General features: G+C 41.4%; 2 protein-coding genes across 4 annotated transcripts; one reads left to right on the forward strand and one right to left on the reverse strand.

The window, feature by feature from the left end:
* The first annotated feature begins 826 nt into the window (after window positions 1-826).
* Window positions 827-24,333, forward strand: LOC134673260 (lipid storage droplets surface-binding protein 1). 3 transcript variants are annotated; one of them, XM_063531235.1, is made up of 9 exons: window positions 827-944; window positions 7,213-7,328; window positions 9,308-9,493; window positions 15,430-15,610; window positions 18,578-18,759; window positions 19,047-19,228; window positions 20,452-20,518; window positions 22,940-23,038; window positions 23,360-24,333. In XM_063531235.1, coding segments are annotated over exons 1-9 (1,122 nt in total). In that variant the 5' UTR covers window positions 827-943; the 3' UTR covers window positions 23,468-24,333. The 3 variants fall into 3 exon arrangements, with proteins under 3 accessions (XP_063387305.1, XP_063387298.1, XP_063387311.1); XM_063531228.1 differs by lacking the exon at window positions 827-944 and adding an exon at window positions 5,212-5,499; XM_063531241.1 differs by lacking the exon at window positions 827-944 and adding an exon at window positions 6,196-6,335.
* A 420-nt stretch (window positions 24,334-24,753) lies between these two features.
* Window positions 24,754-27,747, reverse strand: LOC134679559 (uncharacterized). The gene is made up of 2 exons (XM_063538514.1): window positions 27,466-27,747; window positions 24,754-25,118 (listed from the first exon to the last, which is right to left on the reverse strand). Exons 1-2 carry the CDS (start codon window positions 27,695-27,697, stop codon window positions 24,760-24,762), a joined length of 591 nt encoding a protein of 196 aa, XP_063394584.1. The 5' UTR covers window positions 27,698-27,747; the 3' UTR covers window positions 24,754-24,759.
* Between the last annotated feature and the right edge of the window lie 223 nt (window positions 27,748-27,970).

A 27,970-nucleotide genomic window follows, 5' to 3' on the forward strand; every position in this document is an offset into this window, starting at 1 on the left:
TTTTATTTATTAAATCTTTAAATAATAAATACCACGTAGCGGTACTCCCACTTAAGACTGTAAGTCTGTACCTACATGGATTACAGCAATGCACATAGAAAATGTGCTAAATGCGGAGCAACGGCTGTTGAAGCAGCCAGAGTGAAATTCACAGTTTTAGTGGGATCAGAAGGAACCGAGTTATAATGTATCTGGAAAGCGTATTAATTAACCGTGAAGAAATGTATGAATACAAGTTGGAAATTTGTGTAAAATGCCGTGTGTAAAGTGTAGTGTATCTGTGTGTAAAGTGTAATAGGTAGGCATGCCTAATGTTATTTGTATTACACTGGAAACTTTGTGAATGCGCTTTATTAATGTCAATTTTTTTATTAAGTTGTCAGGGTTTAATTTTCAGTGTATATTTCTATATGTAAAACATATTTTTAATAAATAAAATTATACAATGTTATCAACATAAATATGGCTTTAATTTAAATCAATTGATAATACCACAAACAAGGGGTAATATTTGCATCTTTCATATATTTCGTGATATGAAGATAACAAATATGCTTTTCAACAGAATTACTACCTACCAATACCCGCCAGGCTAAACCGGTTGTCAACTTTAGTTCTTGGTACACAACGCGGCGCTACTAGTATAAACGTATAAACGTTTGGGGACATTTTTTTGTATGGAGTTATCGTTCTTCTCCTAGTGAGTATTATATTCTTTGGTTAGAACAAAATTTTCCACAATTATTCGGATCGCCTCACTTAGTTTACCTTTTTCATGGAAATTTCATAGTTAGTTTCAATAGTAGAGTGTGTGGCGGGCTGGGCGCAGCGTCCGTGTCCGCTCGCCTCGTGTGTCGGCCGGGACGTGCGCGGGCGCCGCTCAGTGGGACGCGTGAGTCGCAGCGGGAAGCATCGCAGGAGCACGAGGACACACCAAGATAACAGTAAGTCATTGTTTATTTACTAACTTCTTGCATACAAACATTATTGCATATAAAATGATTATGTTTTCGAAATTAGCTCGTTACCTAGGGTCTAAAGTGTTATTGTTAGCCTACCTAATACTGATCAGGATAGAAGGTGGTTAATTACTTGGTGGTACCTAATTAACTTGTCATTTACTAAGATGAAATTATCTACTTATTATTTTGGTTAGCAAAGATTAAAACAGATAAATATTTTATTACAATCTGGAATTAACCGTTAATTAAAATTTTACACACTACTACCTACATACCTACTTAATGTAATTTTTCATAAGTGTTGAGAGGAAAGGGGACTGCCGCTTTTCCATACAAACGTAGTCCTCATTTTCCTCTCTGGGATATTGACATATTGGAAGATATTTTTGCATAATTTGATGAACCATAGCTAAGCCCCGCTAGCTAGGCGATTACGCGTGGCTCCTCCACTTTCGTCTTAACGCATCTTTGTAGACTTGAATCAACTTATTGTCTATTGAGTTTCCTACTTTGCGGTATATTTTACAATAATGATAATGAAATGATTACAACGTGTACCTGGATTTAGTTTAAATTATATCCTTTTTGTAGTTAGCAGCGGTTCAATGGAATTTTCTAACTACCCTACATTTTGTTAAAGAAACAAAAGAACGAGTTCGTATTAAAATAAAAAACCGGGCAAGTGCGAGTCGGACTCGCGCACGAAGGGTTCCGTACCACAATGCAAAAAAAAAACAAAAAAGCAAAAAAAAAACGGTCACCCATCCAAGTACTGACCCCTCCCGACGTTGCTTAACTTTGGTCAAAAATCACGTTTGTTGTATGGGAGCCCCATTTAAATCTTTATTTTATTCTGTTTTTAGTACTTGTTGTTATAGCGGCAACAGAAATACATCATCTGTGAAAATTTCAACTGTCTAGCTATCACGGTTCGTGAGATACAGCCTGGTGACAGACGGACGGACGGACGGACGGACGGACGGACAGCGAAGTCTTAGTAATAGGGTCCCGTTTTACCCTTTGGGTACGGAACCCTAAAAAATATTCTCGTGCTCTGAAAGAGGATCATTGTTGTTTTAAAAGGTGTGCAGAAAATGATATACGTTTCTGCACTGGAGCAGGTCCCATGAAGTAGGGTTTTATTAATTTTATTACAATAATCAATTGAAATTTGGGTTAAATGGATTTGTTATACAATTTCCATTCTGATGTTTGACTCCCCATTCCATGAATAACGATACTTGCCTAAATTTTTAATTGAAAGTACCCTCAAAATATATATAGTAACTATTCGTACCTATTATTTCCTAGTATTTCCTCGTACCTATTCGAAATGAAAAGTAGAGTGTTTAACTCGGGTGAAAGGCATCATTTCAGCCTCGGACTATTAAACTACCTCCTACTTGGTTAACATTCCCCTATTGCCTGCTTTCCTGCTAACAGTACCTTGATTTAGTATTTATTTAGGTACATATATATACAGGTATGTATACAGGTTAGTTACAGAAAAGCACAATTTGTAACGGATTTGACTGGTTTTGATAAGACCTTGAATATCGCTAATGCTGATTGGTGTTGGTACCTAGTGCATGCGAAATGAAGTGAAAGTCGTGCGCGAGATGTCCGAATCACCAGGGGATTTTCACTGTCGTATCAAATGTATTTGGAATAATAACAAATTGTTAAGTTAGAATCGACCTTAAGGTCACTGGCACTGATGGGTCCCGGTTTTACTATGGCGGAACGAAAACGATACATGCATTTAGGATGAGGATCTGTGTGTTTGTGTACTTTGAGCAGGTACACGAATGTTCCCATTTATTTCCTGAACGGTTCGGCCGATTTGATTGCGGTTTTGGTTCAATGATATGCAACGTTACTAGGTACTTGATAGTTATATTATATCATTGTTTAGGTTATGGTGATACATCAGAGATGGTTCATAAACAGAATTGTTATGTTTTAAATATATTTAACCCTTGACCGCCCTAAACGTAACAGACGCGCGCGGCTGCAGCTCAATATCAAGCTTGGTGCATTCGGACAAGGCTCACGTCATGACGCGCCGCGCCGCGCGCGATACACGCGCCGTACAAAGGGTTAAAGATATATTTTTAGTGCGAATTTTATTAGCTCTCTATGGCGTTTTTTAACGTATTGGGTAGTTACCAAGGAATAAACACGAGACCTATTTACGTCTAAGATATAAGTAGGTATTGAACTTGTAAATAAGATCAGGCACGCAAACAACAAATCGTCACATGTAAATTGTCAGCAAAATTATCTTTTCTACTCTTATCTCCATATTTGTCTTAACGTGAGTCTAAAGAAATTATTCATCCAATCTACGCCTGGCATCTAGGGTCCATTCGTATTAAGGACGAATGACTGGGCAGGGTGGGCCAAATTTGCCAGCCAAAACCCTCCTTGAATTTTACAATTTTAACAATACTTATAATCATACGTCGGACTCCAGCGGGCATTTTCGTGGCATGTCAGAATGATAGGTAGGGTTCGCCAATCAATCAATTCAATTTCGAGTATTTGTACTTAGTATTTGGTACCTAGTATTTATAATGTGAAATTCCAAATATCATAGCAACTAACTGCGTTATTTATAAACGTACTTGAACTACACATAAGTCAAAATGGCGAAAAAGTTCGTTTGGCTTTATCCGTCACTCAGACAACTGCAGCTGTGAGAAAGGAACAAAACAAATGAGTTAACTGGGCATGTCAAGTTCTATGAACACGGCTATGTTACAAATACTAGGTACATTATAATACTCGCAAGTTAAGATTTTTTTTGTAAACCTTACCTTGCCCTCAAACTGCCCCCTATAGTCCGACGTATGCTTATAATACTTTTTATTGCACCTCGCATAGTTAAAGAAGTATTGCCAAATATACATAGCAAAGACAGATACAGTACAGATGTAGTGCATAATTGTTTTCCTTCGTATTTTCTCGGAAACGTTCGTATTTGTCCGCTACTTCAACCAAGCTGACTGACTGAATTAATAAGACAGGTTCGTACGTTTCCGTGAAAATACGAAGGAAAATAATTATGCACTACATCTGTAACTCCGTGTAAGATAAGTAAAGTCTAAGGATAAAACGTGCCTGGGAAATGAAGAAAAAATTATGCTCGTATAGATGGCGCCATACCTTTGGCCTATACTCGTGTAGATGGCGTTGGCGACACCATTTTATCTTTAACAAGTTTAACACATATCGGTGAAAGAACATAGGCCAAAGTCATACGCACTCTAAAAAAATAAATAACAAATCATTTATCCATATATATATTATATATGAATTATATGATATAAATATTATTAATTTTCTTTTTAGTTTTAATCCTGTGTCGAAAGATGTTTTAAGCAGTAGGTGGGTAGTTAGGTAGGATCTTTCAGACAACCTTTGGGTTTGGATTTGATTACCTTTGCTGAGCCGATATCGCGTCGGTGGGAAGCGAGGATTTACTCGTAAATTGCAGCCCTTATGAATTATCCTGTCACATGTAGAGATTAGAACCGAGAATGGTGCGTGATCGCCAGTGCGCGTGCGCGGGGCCACAGTCCGGATTGTGAATAAGCGCCGATAACGAGGTCTCCAGATAACGCGGTTCCGGGAGAGACACCCAAGACCCTGAACAAATTGGTCTAATTATGTTGGGTACTACCGGATTGCGGAACCGTGTACTAATATGTATACCTACGCTGGTCAAACTTTTAAATACCTACTTGTAAGTAATTAGCTGACTCAGTTTACCTACTCGTATTTGTTTGTGTACCACGGTCTCGGTGCGAAAGTAGGTAACAATTTACCTATACCTAATTGTATAATGCTAGACAATGAAATTATGCGGGCATATATAACGACGAGTATTGTTTCCATATCTACCTACAATGCTGCATGCGCTCATCAGGGTTTCATGTGCCATTTGTGTAGGTACCTAATACCCATTGTAAAGTTTGACAATCTCAACTCGTCGTCAAGGCTCTTATGGAACAACAGAAATAGTTTATGAACTAAATAGTCTAGGTGATTCCAGGCCCAGAGTGTAAGTATGAATCACGCTGTTTAATGTGAAGATGATCATGACGAGGCGTTTAAGGGATAAAAGGTAGCCTGATCACGCCTAACGCGAGTGTCGCTGCATTTTATCACCCTGCTTACACATGACATCACCCCCGCTTCAGGCGATGACCTAAATATGTACAACAATTAACAACAAATTGATCCAATATTTTTAAACTGCGAGATAACCTTTATAATATCTCGTTTGACTAAAGCCGGCGAGCATCAGTTGTGTGTAGTTTCTCTGAGAAGTGATACCAAGGTGTGTCGATGTCTGCGGAGTACAGCGCGAGGATCACGGTGACGGGAGGCATGGGGGGCAACGGGGATGTGTACAAGAAGACCTTTAATGGGAGCTGCAAGGTGGGGCTCAAGAAGGGAAAGGGTTCCATCGCACAGAGAGCTGAAGCGTACTTGCAGGCTGTGAACAAAAGCCAGGGGCCGCCGCCCAAGGGTAAGGATTTTTTATCCATCCGCTTTGTTGTTAACGGCAGGACAATTTCGTGATAGTACAAAAATAATATGACTTATTCCTAGGAGTCTTGAAATTTGCTCAAAGCGGTCTAGTTATTTTCAATACTGTAATTTCGTTGCCGGTTTCGCTTAGTACAATATTTGTAATTTCCATTTTCATGTTTTCCGCAATTCAAGTGTTCTTCGTGAAACTTGTTATAGGTATGTGTTCTTATTATGTGATAATGCTTTGCCCGTTTGTCCGTTTTGCCCTTATAACAACTTCCAGCTTCCACAAGCCTAGCGTAGATGTCTGCGTACGCCTACGCATATGACTGTTTACTTTGATAATGTAATTGTTTTTACAATCGAACTTTCTCTGACGTTCAACAACTGGCGTGATGTCCATCACGTGTGTAACAGGGCTTTTAATTTTATTCATCGTAATATACAATACGAGTACAAGCCCATTATATCTTGTTCTCTAGTGCTCCATACTTGTTACGACTCTTTATATAGGTCACCAACATGTTGGTTTCGTGGAATCGCTAATCACAGCCTAATAGAAGTCAGCGTTTCATCATCTATCTTAAATTAAACCTTATCGCAAAGACATTAAATCCATCGATGGTTAGTTAAGAGTGTTGTTGTTGTATGTGTTGATCATGTTAGCAAAGGTCAGTTGATCGTTACGAGTGCACAAGATGTTATCAGGGAGCAAGGGTTACTTTCTAAGCTGATGGTGGCGATGTCAGTGGCTGGTGAATAGGCGTAGTTTAGTCTTCAGCTAGTCCGCGGTTGATTGACTCACAGCTTCACTGCTCGTACTTCAACTAAGTAAACACATATTTATTTTATTTTAATACGTGCCGTCTACATAAACTTTTTTTACATTTTGTGCGGTAGTGTTTCTTCTTATAAAATATGTACCTCAAATATATAATATCACAGCACCATCATACCACCTATGTACCTAACCTGTGTCCAACAATTGTGCTGTCATAAAGTGCTTGCGGTTATTAGTATCATCATCATCATCATAATTTAAGAGCATGGCTCTTATTGTCGGTGGAGTATGCGCCATCAGTTTTCGCGGTCCTCGGCCAGGTTCTTTAGGTCCCTGTAAGACACGACATTTGCTTTTGCTTTTAGTTTTTGTGTATAGCTTGTTCGTGGTTTTCCTCTTCCTCCCCTAGCTTCGAATTTGATATAGTTTTAAAGAAAGTGTCGTGTCTTATCAAGAGACCTATCATTTTGCCTCGTCTATTTTCTATGGTCCTCAGTAGGTTTCTCTTCTCTCCAACGAAATCAGCATCAGCATCATCATTATTAGTATCAGCTAGCTTGATTTCAAAATGTTCTAAGAAGGTTCCAAATGCTAGTTTCAAATGAATAAAAATTATATCTACTTCTCGTGCTGGATCAGGAATATGAATTAGACTGTGCGAAACTTACGTTTAAATAAAGTTTATTGTTTTAGTAAATATATGATCTCTATTTTACTGACCATAACCTTTTACACGAGCTAAGGTCCACCAAATATTTAGTCAAAAATAATGTTGCTGATATAAATTTAAATATGTATGACATTGCAATGCCCTGCCAGGGCCCATATGACTCTGAACTATTAGTTATTAAGATCTGTACTACACTAAGGTTGCAATAAATAAATGACTAAAACACCTTTAAAGTATAAAAATCCTGATTGTTGCAGTGACTGCATCATCGAAGCCACAGCTGCCGCGATTGGAGGTGGTGTCGCGGGTCGCCGCCATCCCCCTCGTGGAGTCCGGCCTCGGGGTCACCGAGAAGATATACTTCAGGATCAAGGTACGGCTACATTACATCATCGAAGCCACAGCTGCCGCGGCTGGAGGTGGTGTCGCGGGTCGCCGCCATCCCCCTCGTGGAGTCCGGCCTCGGGGTCACCGAGAAGATATACTTCAGGATCAAGGTACGGCTACATTACATTGTTCTTGCCTTTGATAATTCCTTCATTATTATCATCATTTCAAAGGGTGCAAACAGGCTGGACGTTAGAGCGGCGGCGACCAGCGGAGCGTCCGGCCCGGCATCTATGAAGAGATTGCACACTAGCGTTTCCCTAGCGTCGTATACGCCGCGACTACGCTACCTCCGCTTATTTTGAGCAGCGGTGTGGCTGATCCTTAACATAGATTGATCGGTCGGGTGTCTTCTCAATTTTGCTGGACCCGACAACCCGAAATTAGGCCCCCCCCACATCTGGCGTCTTTCGAGCGTCGGCGTCTACAATTCTATGGCCGACGTCGACGCAACCGCGCAGCGACGTCATTTTCCATAGCGCTGGATCGACGCCGACAGACGCCGACGCTCGAAAGACGCCAGATGTGGGGGGGCCCTTAAACCGGCTTCTAATTCAGATTATTTCCATTGAAAGCGTGAGCTCTAAAGCTGTAATACCTACGTGTAGGGTGTAGGTATTTGGTTAAACACTTTGTGGAATCTCTTCTAGCTCCGCCACTATATTTATAACAATCGACCGTGATAGATAGTGGCTTGCTCAGGGTTGCTCTTGGTCAGTAAACGTAGAAGATTTTTGGTATTAGGGCCCCCCCACATCTGGCGTCTTTCGAGCGTCGGCGTCTACAATTCTATGGCCGACGTCGACGCAACGTCGACGCAGCGTCGACGCAACTGCGCAGCGACGTCATGTTGGGGGGCCCTTATGACTGAGATGTACCTACGCTTGCGATGAAATCTGGTCTTTGTTTCATATCTCTGTAGAAAGTATGCAGCTTCGCACTTCCAGTTTGTCACGTGGCGGGCGGGGGTCAGCGGGCACAGATAAGCCTGTTTACAGACTATTACAGACACATCAAAGGCGTATTTCGAGACACTAATCACCCATGCTGCTGATAACAACTACTTTATTTGAAGTTGTCGGCTTTATGGTGACGTCATGCCCTTGTGTAATTTTTGACTTATAATAATACTACTATAAAGCCACTGCCGGGCACATCAGGACTCCTTTAATGCGCGAGAGGATTAGGACCCCTACACTGGCCCAATGCGGGCTGGAGACTTCACATACACCTTTGAATTTCTTCGCGATGTTTTACTTCACCGAAAAGCGGTAAATATCAAATAATATACCGCATATAAGTTCCGAAAAATTTATTGGTGCGAGCCAGGACTTGAACCCGCGAGCTCCGGATTGAAAGTCGGACGTCCACTCGGCCACCATCGCTTTTCGATTTTGTGACTTAATAGGTAAATTAAGGACCGATTTAGAAGGCGCTATTATGTATAAGTATTATGTATGTTCATGAAGCCTGTGGCTGATACATTTCTTGGTCGTTTCATTAGATATGTACCAGCACCAGGCTTGGTGCTAGCAGTTCTAATCTAACTGTAAATGATAACACTCAAATGATAAGTAAGCAGGCACAACTTGTCTGCTTCTTTTTATTGTTGCCCTTTCGACTCTAATAGCTTTCATCTGATAATTCCATCCGGACCTGCCATGTTATTAAGATACCTATGCGTTAGATGTTTACACGCCATTTGTATTTGTAAAATAGATTGGATTAAATCAAATAAACCTTATCCTGCTTTGAGAAGTTGAAATTTATTTTTATTTTATTTTAGTACATGGAAAACCAACAGCGCTATATATATCCAGAAATGACAATAGAATCACAGAGCCAATTATAGGTTCTCACTTATAGAAATATAATAAATTATAGAAAGTTTTTGCCCAACTTAGCCCAACTTAGAAATATGCACATCTCAACTGTTGGAGCCATCTAACACTAGTAACCTTCCAGGAGTCGAACCCCCTCTTCCGCTGGTACCTGTCGCTGTACGAGAAGACGCTGAGCACGGGCGTCCAGCTGGCGCTCCCAGCAGTGCACCTGCTGGAGTCGCCCATCCATCAGCTGGACCGGTTCCTGTGCGCGTCGCTGGACGTGGTGGAGAAGCGAGTGCCCTCTATACACCTGCCGCCGCAAACTGTAAGTGACGCGGTATGGTATGACTACTGTCTAATACAATACAATACAATACAATACTCTTTATTGCACACCTCACATACACGTAGTTTACAATAAATGGACAATAACATAAACAAAGACAGTAGAGGTAACAACAGGCGGTCTTATCGCTTAAGAGCGATCTCTTCCAGACAACCTTTGGGTATCGGAGACATAAGAATTAGAATATACGGTAGGTGGCGCAAAGAAAAAAATATGAAAAGTCGAATTGAATATAACTTAACAATACAAAATATTACTATAGATAAACATACTTAAATACGTATAACCATAAACATACATAGACATACATAAAAAGTATATATTAAATAAAGAAACAACAGTGTCAATATTATAAAAATGAAAAACTAAGGTAGGGAAAGGTAGTATTTCTTAAGGTTTGATTTGAAGGAGGTAATAGATTGAGAACGTCTTAACTCGACAGGGAGGGAGTTCCATAGTCGAATGGCCCGAAAAGTAAATGAGCAATTATAGAATTTGGAAGAGGAAGATGGCACAGATAGGAGCAAATTTTGAGAGGATCTAAGAGAATTTACATAAGGGAAACGTTCCTTGAGATAGCGGGGAGTTGCAGGATTAAAAAGTATAGAATAAAGAAAAGAAAGTATGTGAGAGTTACGACGATGACGGATAGGGAGCCACTTGAGTTGGGATCGGAAACTGGAAATATGGTCATATTTGCGTAACCCGAATATGAACCGTATGCAGACATTTTGAATGCGCTCAAGTTTATTGAGTTGCTCCTCAGTAAGGTCGAGATAGGAGATATCAGCATAATCAAGAATGGGGAGAAGTAACGTTTGAGCAAGCGCAATTTTAGTAGGTATAGGCAGAAAATGACTAAGTCGCCTGAGAGACCCTATAGCGGCAAACATCTTCCTGCTCACTTCACTCACTTGAGGTACCCAACATAGAGAGCGATCCATAACAACGCCAAGATTTCTCACTTGGCTGGAATAAGGAATTTGGATACCATCAAACACTATCGGACGAAGCTTAGCGAAGTCGATTTTGGAAATCAGTTTAGGGCTGCCAATTACAATTACCTGAGTTTTCAGTGGATTTACTCTAAGGCCATGATTCTGACTCCAATTGGATAAGCGCATCAAGTCAAGATTCGTGCCCTCTATGACTGAATCGAGATCACTAAGAGCACCCTGCGAATAAATTTGGAGGTCGTCGGCATAGAGGTGATAATAAGAAGAGAGATTAAGAGTGATGGAATTGATAAATATAGAAAATAATAGGGGAGACAGCACACCGCCTTGTGGAACACCAGCCAGCGTGCTGCACCAAGAAGAGTAAGAAGAATCAATCTGTATTCTTTGCCGACGACCAACTAAATAGCTACGAAACCAGTCAATCGCTGTAGCAGACATGTTAAGAGAGCGTAAGAAAGCGAGCATAATGTCAAAGTCAACCGTATTAAAAGCATTGCTAAAATCCAAGAGAGTAAGAACGGTAAGCTTCTTATCGTTCATACCCAATCGGATGTCATCTGTGATTTTAACAAGTGCCGTAGTAGTGCTGTGGCCAGGACGGAAACCAGATTGAAACGGGTTTAGTAGGTCGTTTCTGTTCAGAAAGGAATTTAGTTGCTTATGTACTAGCCGTTCCAGGACTTTGGATAGGAAAGGTAGAATGGAGATAGGACGATAATCGGAATAAGAAGTGGGATTGGATTTTTTTGGTAAGGGAATAATATTGGCCTCCTTCCACAGACTCGGAAAGGTGCTGGATGAGATGGAATAATTTAAAATATTGGTGAGAATAGGAACAAATAAATCGAGGAGAGGGAGTATCATCCTGCGGCTAATACAGTCAACACCAACAGCATTGGAAGTGATGTTTAAAACCGCCATCCTAACATCACTCTCGGTGAAATGACAAAAAGAGAAAGTAGAGTAATTAGGTGTAGGCAAAGATGAGAGACGATGGAGAGTGTTAACCTTATTCGGACCGCTAAAACAAGTAGATGACGAGAAATGTTGGTTAAGTAGATCAAGGTTAACATTGGTTAAATTAGGTGTTTGCTTAGATTTGCCAATTCCAAGTGTTTTCAAAAATTTCCACACTTTAGCCGGATTTCCATTTTCAACCGAACTGTGTATATGACGCCTCTGTGCATCACGACATATAGTGCTACAGCGATTGCGCAGAGTATGATATTTAAGTTTATTCGCCTCAGTGCTATTAGCTTTATATCTCGATTTGGCCTGATTCTTCCTCTCTATAAGAGTTTTAATATCCGCAGTGAGCCAAGGAGCAGGCAGGTGCTTGACTTTTATTGCACGTATGGGAGCATGAACGTCGAATAGTTGTATTAGAAACGAATTAAAGAGTTCAACTTGATCATTTACTGAGCCAGCCCGAGATATACTACTCCAATCAATTTTAGAAGCGTCCTCACGCAGCCTTTCCAAATTCAACCTACTAAAATTGCGTTGCAATAGAATTTTTGATTTTGATTTGGGAGGACGAATTTTGTAAGAAAGGTAGAGAAGATCGTGATAGGAGAAGGCATCCGCGGAATATTGTCCAAATTTTGCAACATGGGAAGTCGAGGAAACAATAGTTAAGTCAAGAAGTGAAGGTGTACAATTCGGAAAATGGTGCGTAGCGTCTGAAGGAAGGATAGTCAGGTTGCATGATTCAACCAGGGACTTAAGACGCATAGATCGGCTATCGTTCTTCAGAAGACACGTATTAAGATCACCCATAACTATATGATGATGATAGGAAGGCATGAGGTCTTCGAGGAGCTTTTCGAGAGCAGCGAAATAATTTACATGAAGAGAAGGGGAATAAAAAACGCCCAGTAATAGTTTAGAATGGGACAGAGAAACATCGAGAAACATATATTCTGCGGAGTCAGAAGTAAAAGAACTAGGGGACACGCTAATGATTGAATAGGGGATGTACGAACGGAGATAAATCGCAACCCCGCCGCCACCTCTCCCGGCGCGGTCGTGACGAATTAAATTGAAACCGGGTAGCGAAAAAGACGTAGAAGGTAGCGCAGGCCGGAGCCACGATTCAGATATTAAGATAGCATGAATATTCTGTATATCAAAAGAAATTAAAAGGTCGCTATAATGAGCAGGGATGCTCTGTGCATTTAAATGTACAACGTTAAAATTTTTAGCTAATTTATTAAATTGTAAATCAAGAACGTCGTGAAGTGAAGGAGGCAAACTATGGAAACTATCTTCACCTTCAGAAGAGAAAGACAGATAATTATCACTGTTATCGCTTAATGTAGACATATATAAGTATATATATAAGTTATAATTACAATATATTATATGAAAAAGATAAATAAATAATATAGGTACAACAATACAATATTCTCCATTATACCCGCCAGTAGTAAAAAGAAATAAACATTTTAGAGACTAGGAAGTTCAAATTGAAATTTGCGCACCTCAAACAAAATATACAATAAACAAAATTAAGCAAACTTGTAGCAACATTACTTGAACATTACCTATTGAATTTTTAAGTAAGTAAAACGGAACGTAAAAAAAGAAAAAAAAAAATGCTATGGTAACCCTGTAATTATCAATGTCAATGTGACAATTAGAAGTTCGTAATGAAGTTGATGTGAATAATTAAGACATAGAAAAATATATAAATGATAAGAGGGTACGCAACAAAATAAAGTGACTACACGACAAAATAGAAAAGAAATGATTATGGTATAACCCGAACAAAAGAAAACTACATCCTATGGCTTCGATTTGGCAGCCGCTCGTCTGGGCCTGGTCTGTTTGTCGGCTTTGCCGCTGTTATCAGCCTGAGAGACAGCATCTGCATTCGGAGTTGAGGTGACAGGTAGCGCCGGCGCATCCGGAATGGCATTGAGGTCGTCAAGGGTTACCACGCGCCGACGCACGTCGCTTGCATCCAAGACATACACGACGCCGTCCCAGGTCCAACATCTTCGTACGCCAAACCGCTCCCGAGCCGCCATGAAGGTCCCCTGACGCGGTTTGGTCAGGAATTCGGCAACAGTAACACCAGAGCCCTTCAAAGCAACTTTACCAAACCACATCTTATCACGGACGGCACTCTCACAAAACTTTACCACAATAGCCCTGGGCTTGTTTCCTCGGAGACGACCAAGTCGGTGGCATCGCCTTATGCCTGCTGTAGTGAAGTCTGCCTTAATGGTTTTGAGTTGTTCGGCTACCAGACTAGCCGTGTCCTCCTTGTCAGCCTCCGGAACACCGTGAACAACAAGCATCTTGCGCCGGGACCGCATTTCCATCTGGTCAACCTGTAAAGCGATTAGCTCAACCTGCTTCTGGAGTAGGCTGAGCGATTTCAACACAAATGTCTTGAAGGTGTTGAACTCTGCCGCTACTGCATCGATGCTGCTGCCAGGGTTGCTTGAGCCGGCCTTGTCCAAGTTACTCTGCATCTCGGCCATCCTCTTTGTGAAATTTTCAGTGAGCTCCTCAATTGATCCCTTGATTGAGTTGATGTCTGACATAGTTTGTAGAAGTGACAGTTGAAGTGATTGAAAATGTGAAATATATAATTACTTCCTGGAGAAATCCTTGAATACTACTGGTAGGTGAACTTTACTATCTAAACATTAATTTCTAGGTTTCAATTTATCTAAATAACTATTAATTATATTTATTTGCAATAAAATATTAAGACAGTGATGTGGTCAGTTTTATTCACCTACCCGAAAAAATGTTCACTGGCGAAAATTGGATGATAGAGCATCATGGCATCAAAAATATTTAAAGAGTAGGCATTAAAACAGGAGAAGCTTTCTGCGGCATCAGGTATTTTTATTAATATCCTAACATGTGCAAACATATCGTGTCAATTTTTCATCACAGACCGATATAGGTAACAGGTAACTTAACGTATGATCCAATCTGGGGTCTCTATTGTTTCCCAAATAGTTTTAAGTCATAATGTATTGTTTGCCCGAATTTTCGTTAGTCATAATTGATTTTTCTCAGAAACGCGTAACTTTTCAGGATTGCCATAACACAAACCTAACCTAACCTAACCTATCTATAGAATAACCTTACGATAATCCTGAAGAGTTAACGGTTTCAGTTTTATGACTAACTATAATATGACAAACAATACATTATGACTTCCATATGTTGAAGTACTAACATATGGATGCCAAACCTAGGCCGCAACAGAAAAAATGACACAAAAACTTATAACGTGCCAGAGGGGAATGGAGAGAAGCATGTTAGGGTACACAAAAGAGACAGAAAACGGGCGACGGAAATAAGAGAGATCACAAAATTAGAAGATGTTACTCTAAAATCAAAAACTCTAAAATGGTAGTGGGCGGGCCACATGGTCAGGGAAAAGCAGAAGTGGTCAAACATACTGACTGAGTGGACCCCACGCTACAACACAAAAAGGAAAAGAGGCAGACAATACAAAAGATGGTCAGATGATTTAAGGAAAACTGCTGGTCCACTATGGACACGACTAGCTAGAGACAGAGAGGCATGGAAGGCAATGGAGGAGGCCTTTGTGTCAAAAGGACACGTCGAGCCGACGGTTGTTGCAAACACATGAACAAATAATTAAACTACTAAATATTATTATTAACTGTAAGCTCGAAATTAAAGGCTTTGAAATTGAAATTGAAAAAATATTATGACTTAAAACTTTATGGGAAACAAAGGGACCCCTCCAATCTGTCATTAAAGGTAAGGACATAAATAAGTAATCATGTCAGAGTGTTTCCTCAGGCGAAACTGGGGTTTGCCTCCTTGAATGTTTTGGATTTTGTCCAACTTTTCTAAATATTAGACTAGACGTGGGACATTACAAGGATGAAGGAGTGATGTTTATTCTTCAGTTTAGGCACGAATAGATTCCCGGATAACCAATTCTCATATTTGCAGATGTACAGTGAAACCCGACAGTTCGTGCTCCGGCGGGCGGACTCCGTCAAGCAACTTGGCACAGCCGTGCTGGACTCTCGCGTTACCTGCGCGACCGCCAGCGCGCTGGACCGCGCGCTGTCCACCGCCGACAAGTACGTCGACAAGTACCTGCCGCCCGACACCAAGGACCCCGTGGACGGTCAGTCCCTCAGGGTTTTTTTTTTAAATTTATTAAGAAACAAACAGTCTTATAAAACAGATAAGTATATAGAGTAACATTCTTCTAGTAATAGACTTATAGTTTCCTACTAGAGAATAGACTTAGGGTTTACTGCGAATATCAAAAAATCGACAACCGTTCTGCCCCTCAGAGGTGCCCTCTCTATCGCTCTTGAATATTTGAGCGGCAGAGATGCAGATAATGTTGAGCCCTGTAGCCCTGTAGTGACTATTGGGACGGCGTGTAGGACACGCGGTGGTCAGCACGGCCAACGCGCTGGATCGCATGCTCTACACAATGTTTGATGACCCTTCCATCTACAGCCATCAGCTGAAGTTGCTAAACGAATAAGGCATTCAACATAACGTGAACACTTTATTGTTAAGAAAATAAAAGCGTGTGAGAGTAATTTCAGGAATTCATATAGGAGATCTAGCCAACATGACAATAGTTGATAGAAAACGCCAATCGAAACTTAAATGAAATTAGCGACCGTCTTCCCGATACATTTTTAGGGTTCCGTGCCTCAAAAGGAAAAAAAACGGAACCCTTATAGGATCACTCGTGCGTCTGTCTATCTGTCTGTCTGTCTGTCTGTCTGTCCGTCTGTCACAGCCTATTTTCTCCGAAACTACTGGACCAACTAAATTGAAATTTGGTACACATATGTAAGTTTGTGACCCAAAGACGGACATGTAACGTAAACAAATGAATTTTAAACATGGGGGCCACTTATTTGGGGGGTAAATGAGAAAAACAAAAAATAAAGTTTTTCAAACTATATCGTGTTACATATCAAATGAAACAGCTCAATGTGAGAGTCTCAAACATATTTTTTTTTATAATTTTAGAATAAATAGTTTAGAAGTAATTCAAGAAAATAAGCAAAAATGACCATTCCCCCCCTTTATCTCCGAAACTACTGGGTCTAAAATTTTGAAAAAAATACTAAAAATAGGTCTTTACCTATAGATGACAGGAAAACCTATTAGAAATATGTAGTCAAGCGTGAGTCGGACCGATTACTTAGTTTTTGATCCGACTCCTACGGGTTTTATAAAGGCAATTCACTCGCGTTTCACATATATATAAAAAAAATATTTTTAAAAATTTAGTAATGTACGGAACCCTTGGAACGCGAGTCCGACTCGCACTTGGCCGGTTTTTTCTTTTCGTTTGGCCCTTATCGATGTACGACTGTCACCTTGGCTAGGCTTTCTGACTGCACGCAGTCTCCAAGCGATATTCAAGCCACCAAACTAGAGCATAAATGATTAAATCATGCCTATAATTAGATTCTAATAAATCACATCGGCAGTTTCCATCGGTGAAACGCGCATCCTCGAACCCTGTCTGGCGCTTCGTCTATTTAATTGCCTCTTATCATTATCACCGCGACCCTTGCGGCCTTTACCGGTGATAAATATTAGGGCTGCGAAGAAACTAGACCCTTATTGATCCATAGTTTTTGGCTATTCTTTAATGCGTTTACGTATATTTCAGGTTTTATGATTAGAAAGAACTCTACGGAAGTGTCTTTCTTGTATGAAGTTCAAAATAAAGTAATTTATAGGTACTAGTAAAATGAGGCATCCGGCCATTATTATTATACTAAAAAGAAGTACCCGATAAATATTCACATACGTGTATTATATATTTTAAGTCGAAAGACGCTAAAATACGTGAGTTTTTAATATATTTAATATGTTTAATTATAGATAAATATATTATATATAATTATATTTTACCGCTGCTATTTACGGACACCACATGAACCACCAGATTACCTGCATGTCTTGGGGTAAACATATTGTCCTGTTTATAATGGCCTCCTAGTCTAGACGGTAGTGGTATACAGATATACATTATGAATGTTTTCTATGTATTTACGTATTTATCTATATTTTCTCGTCTAGTACCGACAACAGATCTTATTGAGCTTACTGTGGGACTAGGTCGATGTGTGCAATATTATCCCGTAAAATTAAGTTATATACTCGTACTGTTGATCCCAAGCCAAAGACCTCGGTTGTTAGGATAGGTCACGACACCACTCAAAGACCTGTCTGTGTGTTATCAATAATTTAGGATGCGCCGGACTCTGCCCGTCTGCCCGCTATCTCCGCAATTAGTCAAGGAATTATTGATACACTAATTGGTCAGTTACAGGTTGTAAGATGGATGGATGGATGGGCGGTGGTGGACAAGTGCGGATCCCAATTAACCCCGGGGAGGGCAACAAACTGGGAACCGTTACGATCGCAACTTTGTCTTTGAGTGCTTTTGTCTTTCGTTTAATCGATGTCGAGGGTCTTTTATTTTAAGTTACTTCCTTAGAGTGTGTTGAGCATTCAAAGTATTCGACATACGGGGCAGTAGTTATTATTTAGTATCGAACCAACCAACCGGCAAATTCTTAGTTACAGTTAGTTTACTTTATGTAACATTAGACACCATCGTTCACACTTTCAATTGGAGCCGATTTCTTAGGGAAAAGGATCCAATCCACAAAAATCTGTTAAAGAGCACAAGGTCGCACTGGCAGGATCGCCATGTGAGGTGTGCCGTTAATTAAGATAATTTGTTGGTTATAAGTATGTCTTTATTCTGGATAATTTTCCTAAGTGCTAGCGTTTATATAATACTAGGCTACGTAAGGGTCGTAAGGGTGTACGTGGCTTGGCGCACACTACAATTGCACTTTCTGTCGAAAAACCAACATTCATTAAATTGACAAATAGAGGATGGATCCTTTTCGTTAAACTACATTCAGGCGTAAACCAAAAGTTGACTAAAATTCCATGAATATTGATTGAATTGATTCTTTATGTGTAACAAAATCTTTCTCGGGCACGGGGAGCGGCTCTTAGTATATCTTGATTATATTGACATCCGGGTGGATTATAGCGAAGATTAATCGTAGGGAGTGTGTTTGTTTGTTGCTAGTGAGCATCATAGTCCAAGACGCGGAGTGTTCCGGGTCCGGGGGGCGCGCGGCGGCCGCGCAGGCCGTGCAGCACGGCGCGCGGCTCCGGCGCAAGCTGCAGCGGCGCCTCACGCGCCAGGCGCTCGCCGAGGCCAAGGCCATCCGCGAACAGATACACGTGCTCGTCTACGTGGCGGAACTTGTAAGTTTATACTCTCTCTCTCTCTCTCTCTCTCTTTTGCTCTCTGGTTCGGTATCTCGTGTATAAGCGTCTAGTCAGCATCTGTGTTGCCACTGATTTCTCTCCAGCGCGTCTCATACGACCGTGTAGATGGAAGACGGTGACTCTTTGTGAACGTGTGTCAAGTCAAAATTTTACAAATAGGACATTTCTAAAGTACATCCAACCACGGAGCATTGCAACTTGGCGTAGCTCTTTAAGATTGTAAATCCACAGCGAATTGTATTCATTTTGAACCTGATTCCCAGGTGGCCACGGACCCCGTGTTGGCGTGGAAGAAGGCCAAGGAGCTGTACTCGTCGCTGAGCCAGCCGGAGCCGGAGAACCAGGCGCGGCCGGAGACGCTGGAGCAGCTGGTGGTGCTGCTGGCGCGCGAGACCGCCCGCAAGCTGGTGCACCTCGTCAACTACACGCACACAGACTTACCCAGGTCAGTTTACACTTACTTGCCCAGGTTACGTTACTGTACTTACATCCAAAGCCCAAGAAATTCAGCTTACGCCTGATTCCGCGTGACAGAGTTGGCCTGTACAAATTTTTGTTGATTAGTTCTAATACGCGGTATGATTTACATCGGCTGTCAATGCTATCATATTAAAATTCTGCCTGACTAGACCCCTAATCATTGAAATAACCTCATACCAGTACAGATCGGGGCTCATACATACGCATTTGATTCATATTATTGCCCACACACGTTTTGCTGTCGAAGAGAAATTTCTAGTGAATGGCGTTTATCTTATCGAGCGACCCGTCACCTCTCTGCGATTGCGACGTATTCTTTACTATCAACGACAACACGGTCTGAAAGTGTTTTGTAATAAATATTGATGATATAAAACTTCTTATAGAAGTAGAAGAGACCTAGGATTTAGAGCTAAATAGTACCTACAAATCTAAATACTTTAAGTCTCTAAATTTTATGATTTGGAGGCCACCGCTAAAAAGCGCTGGTGGCCTAGCGGTAAGAGTGTGCGACTTTCAATCCGGAGGTCGCGGGTTGAAACCCCGCCTCGTACCAATGAGTTTTTCGGAACTAATGTACGAAATATCATTTGATATTTACCCGTTGCTTTTCGGTGAAGGAAAACATCGTGAGGAAACCGGACTAATCCCAATAAGGCCTAGTTTCCCCTCTGGGTTGGAAGGTCAGATGGCAGTCGCTTTCGTAAAAATTAGTGCCTACTTCAAATCATGGGATTAGTTGTCAAGCGGACCTCAGGCTCCCATGAGCCGTGGCAAAATGCCGGGATAACGCGAGGAAGAAGAAAGGCCACCGCCATGGCTGCACTTTCTTTTTATATGACCATTTCTGAGGACCGGATTGCCAGGAGGTATCGACTCTAATCCTACAAGGAATAACAACGCTGGCTGTTATTATTGTTGTGATTGTAACATATTCCATTCCTCCATATGGCCTCGTCATATCGAACACTTACCAGAGATCTCTTACCAGGGTTCTTCAAAGATTTTTCCGGATTCTGATAATATTGCTGCGTTAACTGCTTGCAGAAACCGCTAAAGAACCGTCGGTCAAAATGCCTCTATAGTCTATAGCAATAAGTAGTTGGATCTCTAATCTTTAAGCAAAGTAGAAGTGGTTTGAGGCACTTACACAACTCCTTATTTATCGACTGTATGATTCCCTTTCAGAAACGTGAGCACTGGCTTGGCGATGGTGACTAAGCATCTCTCCAATGCCGCTGACGCACTTCTCAAGGTAAGTTATGGTATTAGTTCATGATATTTAGTGAATAAGTAAAATATAGGTTGTCCTTCATTATAACAGCTCCAGGAAAAGTTTAGCAACGGTGTCATTTCACAAATCAACTTTTCTTACATGACGATTATCTACACAGCTACAGCTAAGAGTCGACGAGTAATTTCGGGCGTGGCCGTCATAAGTCATAACATAATACTTAGCAAATATCTGTTAAATTGTGGGTCTTTCTAACGATTGCAAAAGGTATAAAGACGGATAGAAATAAACGATTACCCAGGGTATATTGGTTGGACTTGGTATCCAGAGGTTTAGAATAACGGCATTGGCACGACAGATGTGCCCCCGGAGCGCGGCCCTGGCGGAGCTCGCGCGGCTGTCGCTGGCGCTGCACCTGCGCCTCGTCAGCGCGCCCCAGCCCCTCCCCCCGCAATAAGGCAACCTTACCACATTATCTACAGTTCCGTAGTTTACTAATGGAGCCGGGGTAGCTAGCATAACGACTAACGATTGGTGGACTGTGTACAAATTGCTAGCATGTAACTAAAATCTAATTACAATGAGACGATGTAGATGTAGAGTATTATAGATATAGAGCCTGGAAGACTTATGCCATTCTGACATTTTATATTTCTATAAGATAAAATTAGGTGCGATCGATAAATGCGTAGCTCGTACTTAACCGGCAATTATCTAAAATGGCATACCACTTGTTGCGACGTTTGTAGAAGCCTTCACGCGACGACCGCTCGTCGAGTCGCGAACGATTGACCGATATGGGGATAAACCACTTCGTAAATATTAACTTTCCAAGTGTTATATTTAGTTACTCACTAGGTACCTAGGTGCAAAGCTTCAAACTAGCCGGAGTTAAGTAAAAAAAATACGGCGTGCCGACTCATGTGACGCACTCGGAAGCAGCACCCGCCAGTACAAGGACTTTTGAGAGTTGAGGGCATATTAAATGAACTAGGCTATTGAGTGAAAGCGTTGGACTATGGGATGAAAAAAAGCGGAACGCCTGCCTAATAAAACGCCCAATCTCATTGCCGGCAGACGGTGACTCGCCCTCACAACATGGGCTCCCACGTAAAGCGACACCGAAGATGGCTCGAGGGCAACGCCGGTGTGAGGGCTGGGGGGACGGACTGTAGGAAGGTGGCTCTTACTAACCGTGATTGTAAGCGTGCAGCCAACTCGCCTCTTATGTTGCCACATCTGCTTTCGAAAACGCAGCTCTCACGACCCCACATTATTTTTATTTTCATTTCTATATATGTGATAATTTTGATTATCTTATTTTCACTTTGACTATTGTATGGGCATGATATTGACATTTAAATTAGTTGTTTTTCTGGCACCTATATCGTTTTAGATATTAGATGAACGTAGAATTATTATCTAGTCTTAGTTGTAGTAGATTAATATGTATTCAAGTAAATTGACATAGCCTAAAAATATGTAATGGATTAATATTATGAAATAAATAAATCAAAATTTAAAATTCTTTTGTTTACAAACTAACATCTATTGGCCTAATTTAAACCGTTATGAGACATACTAACAACATTGAGCGTTAAACCGTAATATTAGCTTAACACCTACCTATACTATTAACACGTTTGTCAAATAATACTTAATCTCGTCTCAGACATATCAATAAAATGTTCATAAACACCTCGGCTATCACCCCCTTTAAAGCTTTGCACTTAGGTACCAAATATAACTATTTACTTACCAGTATAATCTGTACCTTACCTACTCGTTATATAGGTATTGAAGTGGACTAACTTTTTGTCTTATAATATATTATTGGTTGAATTTTGGAGACGTGTTTTTGTAACAACAAACTGACAATAAATTGGTGTTGGCGGGGGAGATTCTGGGACCCATGTAATATAATCTATATTTTAATATAAAAGTAGGTACAAGTATGTAACAATTTTTCAGGCGTAAATCGGTAGCTAATATTGAAACAAATCAACTCGTGACTCTACTTTTAAGATTTTGATTTGTAATAAGTTCTTTAATTAAGGTGTGTAGTTGAGGGTATTGTATTGTCGCTTGTTCAATGCAAATGTGCAATAAAGTGACATACATACATACAGTGAGCGTATTTTGACCGATATTGCCGGTCTAGACTTGTAACAATGTAACTTGTAGTTTTATAAAATCACATCAGGAGGGTTACTGTTGAACTTTGAATTCACTGATATAAACTTTCACGATGTTTACTCATTATTATTTAGCAAAACATTTAACTATACGCGATAATAAACTTTTGTGAGACATATTCAATCATATCATCAATCATGTCGCCAATAGCGACTAAAGATTCAAGTGAGTGAAACCGTTATCGTATAAACAATTTAATGTCCCGTTTTGTTAAATTATAAAGATTGTATTCGTTTTGTTCCGCAGACGCTGCCGGTAGACTCCGCGCTGGCCGAGGTCCGCGGCTGGAGGAGCAGGCTGGAGCAGCTGCTGCAACAGCTGCAGGCCAGCTCGAAGGTCTATCTGGTACGTACGCTCTTTATACATATACCTAGTATGGATATTTATTTAGGAAATCTTTTGGACAGTTTACGATTTGATTTTCTTATCATTAAAATTTTCGATAAACAGAAATAACACAATTATGACACTAGAAGCATCCGTTTGATCAGTTGATTGGTTGTCAGACAAACCATCCATAGCAATGGTGACATGTTGGAATTCTAATTTATTGCACTTAATCTTAAGCTTATTACGGAGCCTAAGTTGAGTGATTTTTGTTTCAATAAATTGCGTAATAAACATTGACTTTATTACATTCCACTAAATAATAATTTCTCATGACAGGAACACCTAGCCATCTTCCTAGCGGGCAACGAAGAGAGAGAGAAGATCGCGCCGCGCTCCTCGCTCGAGCAGCGCGAGGACCTCGCCGCCATCAACGGAGTCAACTAGTAGTTTACTGTTTAATTGTTTACCTTTTTTGCCGGGTGTACACACTCGTCGAGATCCCGTTTCCGAGTCTCAGCGCCGCTGCGACCCAATCGGAGAAGGAAGCAGTACATGCTCGTTCTGGTCCTGTCTCGGGGTCTCTCGACGAGTGTGTACAGCCGGCATTTGACTGACCGTTTGTAAAATCTTATTGCAATATGATAAGGTCTACCAACGATCAGTGTCTTGCTTTTAGTATATGTATTTAGTATATAATTGAGTTAGCGAGGTAGTTAAGAGGAGCGCTGAAGGCAGATTACGAAGTTCGAAATTTCATTATGCCACTCTATTTCCCAAGACGCTCGAATATGCGAGAGCGTTAGAGAGGCAAATAATGAAATTTAGATTCTTGATATCAGCGGAATGTCCTCTGTGGGCGGTGTTGCCATTTATGCGTTGCTATTCGGTCCTTTATTTGAAATGTACACCACCTAACCTACGATAGATTCTAATTCGAGTCGCTGGCGAGGGCTGTAAATATTATGGTGTTGGTTACCATAGTATTTATAAGTTCGCATCTTTCAAAAGAGGGGCCAACAAGAATTGGTTATTAATTTATGAAATACTCAAAGTTTAAATGTAATTATTTTATTTTATGACTGTAAAGTTATGAGCATCTTATTTTATATAAATATATTATACCTATTTTGGATATTATTCATTGTTAAAATAAAGAGTTCACTCGCAAATGAACTTTTATTGTAACAATTGTATTTATAATTTTATTATATAGTAAACTTATTTGTATTATTTTGGCGTTGATCATTATGTAGAATAATACAATGTAAGAAACTAAATATAGATAATATAATATAAAATTTTCAGTAGATCCTTGTAGCGTTTCATTTACTTGTGTGCCGGCGAAAAGTTTAAGCTTCTGAAAATTTTCACACGGTGCACATAATATGTATACCTAGTACCTACTAAATTTTCGGAAACTTTTCACAACACAACTTTTTCAACTTTTTATAACTTTGCACATCTGTAGTTTTATTGTTCATATTACCACATCGTCGAAAGACTATTGGCGGTGTGCATCATGGCTCCTCTACACGATGGGCCAGCGCCGGCCACTCCAAGAGACGCAGCCATGCGGTAGAATGAGATAGCAATATCACTTGCTCCCTCTAACGCATAAATGCGTCCCTTAATTGGAGTGGCCGGCGCTGGCCCATCGTGTAGAGGAGCCATCACATATGTATTTCTACTTATTGAAATATTTTCTAGAGTAACACTGTTTGTTTCCTATACTCGAACTATTGCTGGTCCCTGCGATAAACCGCAATAAAATCAAAACTGCTCCTAACCTCCTGAGATTTGAGCAGCGTCCATTCCTCCCCCACATCCCCAAAAGGCCTCGGGTCGGTATGCACGCCCTTCCCATCCCCCGGCCCTATAATTATTAACACTTTTCCCGTAAAATGCTTTAAATACTCTTCGAAAGCAGGTCTATTATTGAAGTAACAGAAGAGCAGCGCTGTGGTGGTAGAGTGCAGTAGTCGTATGATGTCCTTTTCTAACGTAGGGGCGGTGAAGAGGAGGGGTATGAAGGTTGGCGGCGCGTACTTGCAGCGCCACCACGCGCCGTCCACTTCGATGCCTGATGTGGGGAGACCTGCGGAGGAAATTGAACTTTGATTCAAAGTTGTAAGAGTTTTTATTGATTAATGACAGTTATTATTAGTGGAAGAGAAGTTGAATGAAAATAAAATCGTGACCCCTAGTTTGATAGCTGAAATGTTCTGTGGTTACTGGATGATATAGAATAGACTACGCGTCGCTTTTTAATTATTGCAGTTAAGTAAAGGTGGAGCGTCTATCTTCAGGGCGAGATAATGTCACAGCGATCCTGTAACGTGCTAAGCCCACTTTAACTACATATAGTATTACACTACACATTGTTTCTCTGCGAAGAAAAATTTGCTCTAAAAATATTATCAGGCGTTACGTGTACTATGTAAACTAATCTTCCACATTGTTAAATGACAATATACGTAAATCTTGTTGCAAAGATATAAGATCCATCAGTGGTCAGTTAATAGTGTTGCTCAATAGTACCTACATAGTTTAGTAGTTTTTACACTTATGCGTAATGCTAATACCTGATGCATAACCAATGAACCGAGTCCCGCTTCATAAGGCCGTGCAAGCTTGAAAAAAATTCCGATGATTTACGACCTGACTCACCATTTAGTTTTACGGCAAGTATAGTAAGTAAGTACATGCTGCCTAACTATAGCTTGCTCGATCACCCACTCGCGTAGCCCCACCCCACACTGAGCACCCTATATCAACACGCAGTTCTAGGACACACATACAGACATAGCTAGCTCACCTGTGGCCTGTGTGATCATCCACTCCAGCAGCCTACTCCCACACCCCACACTGAGCACCCTATATCAATACGCAGTTCTAGGACACACATACAGACATAGCTAGCTCACCTGTGGCCTGTGTGATCATCCACTCCAGCAGCCCACTCCCACACCCCACACTGAGCACCCTATCAACACGCAGTTCTAGGACACACATACAGACATAGCTAGCTCACCTGTGGCCTGTGTGATCATCCACTCCAGCAGCCCACTCCCACACCCCACACTGAGCACCCTATATCAATACGCAGTTCTAGGACACACATACAGACATAGCTAGCTCACCTGTGGCCTGTGTGATCATCCACTCCAGCAGCCCACTCCCACACCCCACACTGAGCACCCTATATCAATACGCAGTTCTAGGACACACATACAGACATAACTAGCTCACCTGTGGCCTGTGTGATCATCCACTCCAGCAGCCCACTCCCACACCCCACACTGAGCACCCTATATCAATACGTAGTTCTAGGACACACATACAGACATAGCTAGCTCACCTGTGGCCTGTGTGATCATCCACTCCAGCAGCCCACTCCCACACCCCACACTGAGCACCCTATATCAATACGCAGTTCTAGGACACACATACAGACATAGCTAGCTCACCTGTGGCCTGTGTGATCATCCACTCCAGCAGCCCACTCCCACACCCCACACTGAGCACCCTATATCAACACGCAGTTCTAGGACACACATACAGACATAGCTAGCTCACCTGTGGCCTGTGTGATCATCCACTCCAGCAGCCCACTCCCACACCCCACGCTGAGCACCCTATCAACACGCAGTTCTAGGACACACATACAGACATAGCTAGCTCACCTGTGGCCTGTGTGATCATCCACTCCAGCAGCCCACTCCCACACCCCACACTGAGCACCCTATATCAACACGCAGTTCTAGGACACACATACAGACATAGCTAGCTCACTTGTGGCCTGTGTGATCATCCACTCCAGCAGCCCACTCCCACACCCCACACTGAGCACCCTATATCAATACGTAGTTCTAGGACACACATACAGACATAGCTAGCTCACCTGTGGCCTGTGTGATCATCCACTCCAGCAGCCCACTCCCACACCCCACACTGAGCACCCTATATCAATACGTAGTTCTAGGACACACATACAGACATAGCTAGCTCACCTGTGGCCTGTGTGATCATCCACTCCAGCAGCCCACTCCCACACCCCACACTGAGCACCCTATATCAATACGCAGTTCTAGGACACACATACAGACATAGCTAGCTCACCTGTGGCCTGTGTGATCATCCACTCCAGCAGCCCACTCCCACACCCCACACTGAGCACCCTATATCAACACGCAGTTCTAGGACACACATACAGACATAGCTAGCTCACCTGTGGCCTGTGTGATCATCAACTCCAGCAGCCCACTCCCACACCCCACGCTGAGCACCCTATCAACACGCAGTTCTAGGACACACATACAGACATAGCTAGCTCACTTGTGGCCTGTGTGATCATCCACTCCAGCAGCCCACTCCCACACCCCACACTGAGCACCCTATCAACACGCAGTTCTAGGACACACATACAGACATAGCTAGCTCACATGTAGCCTGTGTGATCATCCACTCCAGCAGCCCACTCCCACACCCCACACTGAGCACCCTATCACACCCCAACTCCTTGACACTGTCTGCGATAAACGCGAAGTTCTCTTCACTAGGGAACACCCACAACACCTTGCTCCGGTCCGGGTGGTTGTGGAAACTATCGCAGATCTCCTTCCACTGCCCCTGCTTGTGTAGGCAAAGTATGTGGTTCACTATATTGTCTTCCATCTTTACTTTAATCCAGAATACCGACGGTTTTTAAAATTATTTTACACTGTTACTTGAATTACGATATTTGGAATGTATGGTATTTTCTTCTTAGTCTCTTTTATTTGCTGAAAGTCAACTGCACTTTGAGGGAATCACTTACAATACGATCTTGCCAATAGCCTTCTAAGCGTTGCGGTCTTTTCTTCTTCTTAGTGATCCTCTTTCATTTCTTTAGTTCCGTTATATTTCAAACAGATTTTGGCTTATTATTTAAGCAATTTTGCCCCTAAT

Source organism: Cydia fagiglandana, chromosome 2 (assembly GCF_963556715.1).
Source record: "Cydia fagiglandana chromosome 2, ilCydFagi1.1, whole genome shotgun sequence".
NCBI lineage: Eukaryota > Metazoa > Arthropoda > Insecta > Lepidoptera > Tortricidae > Cydia > Cydia fagiglandana.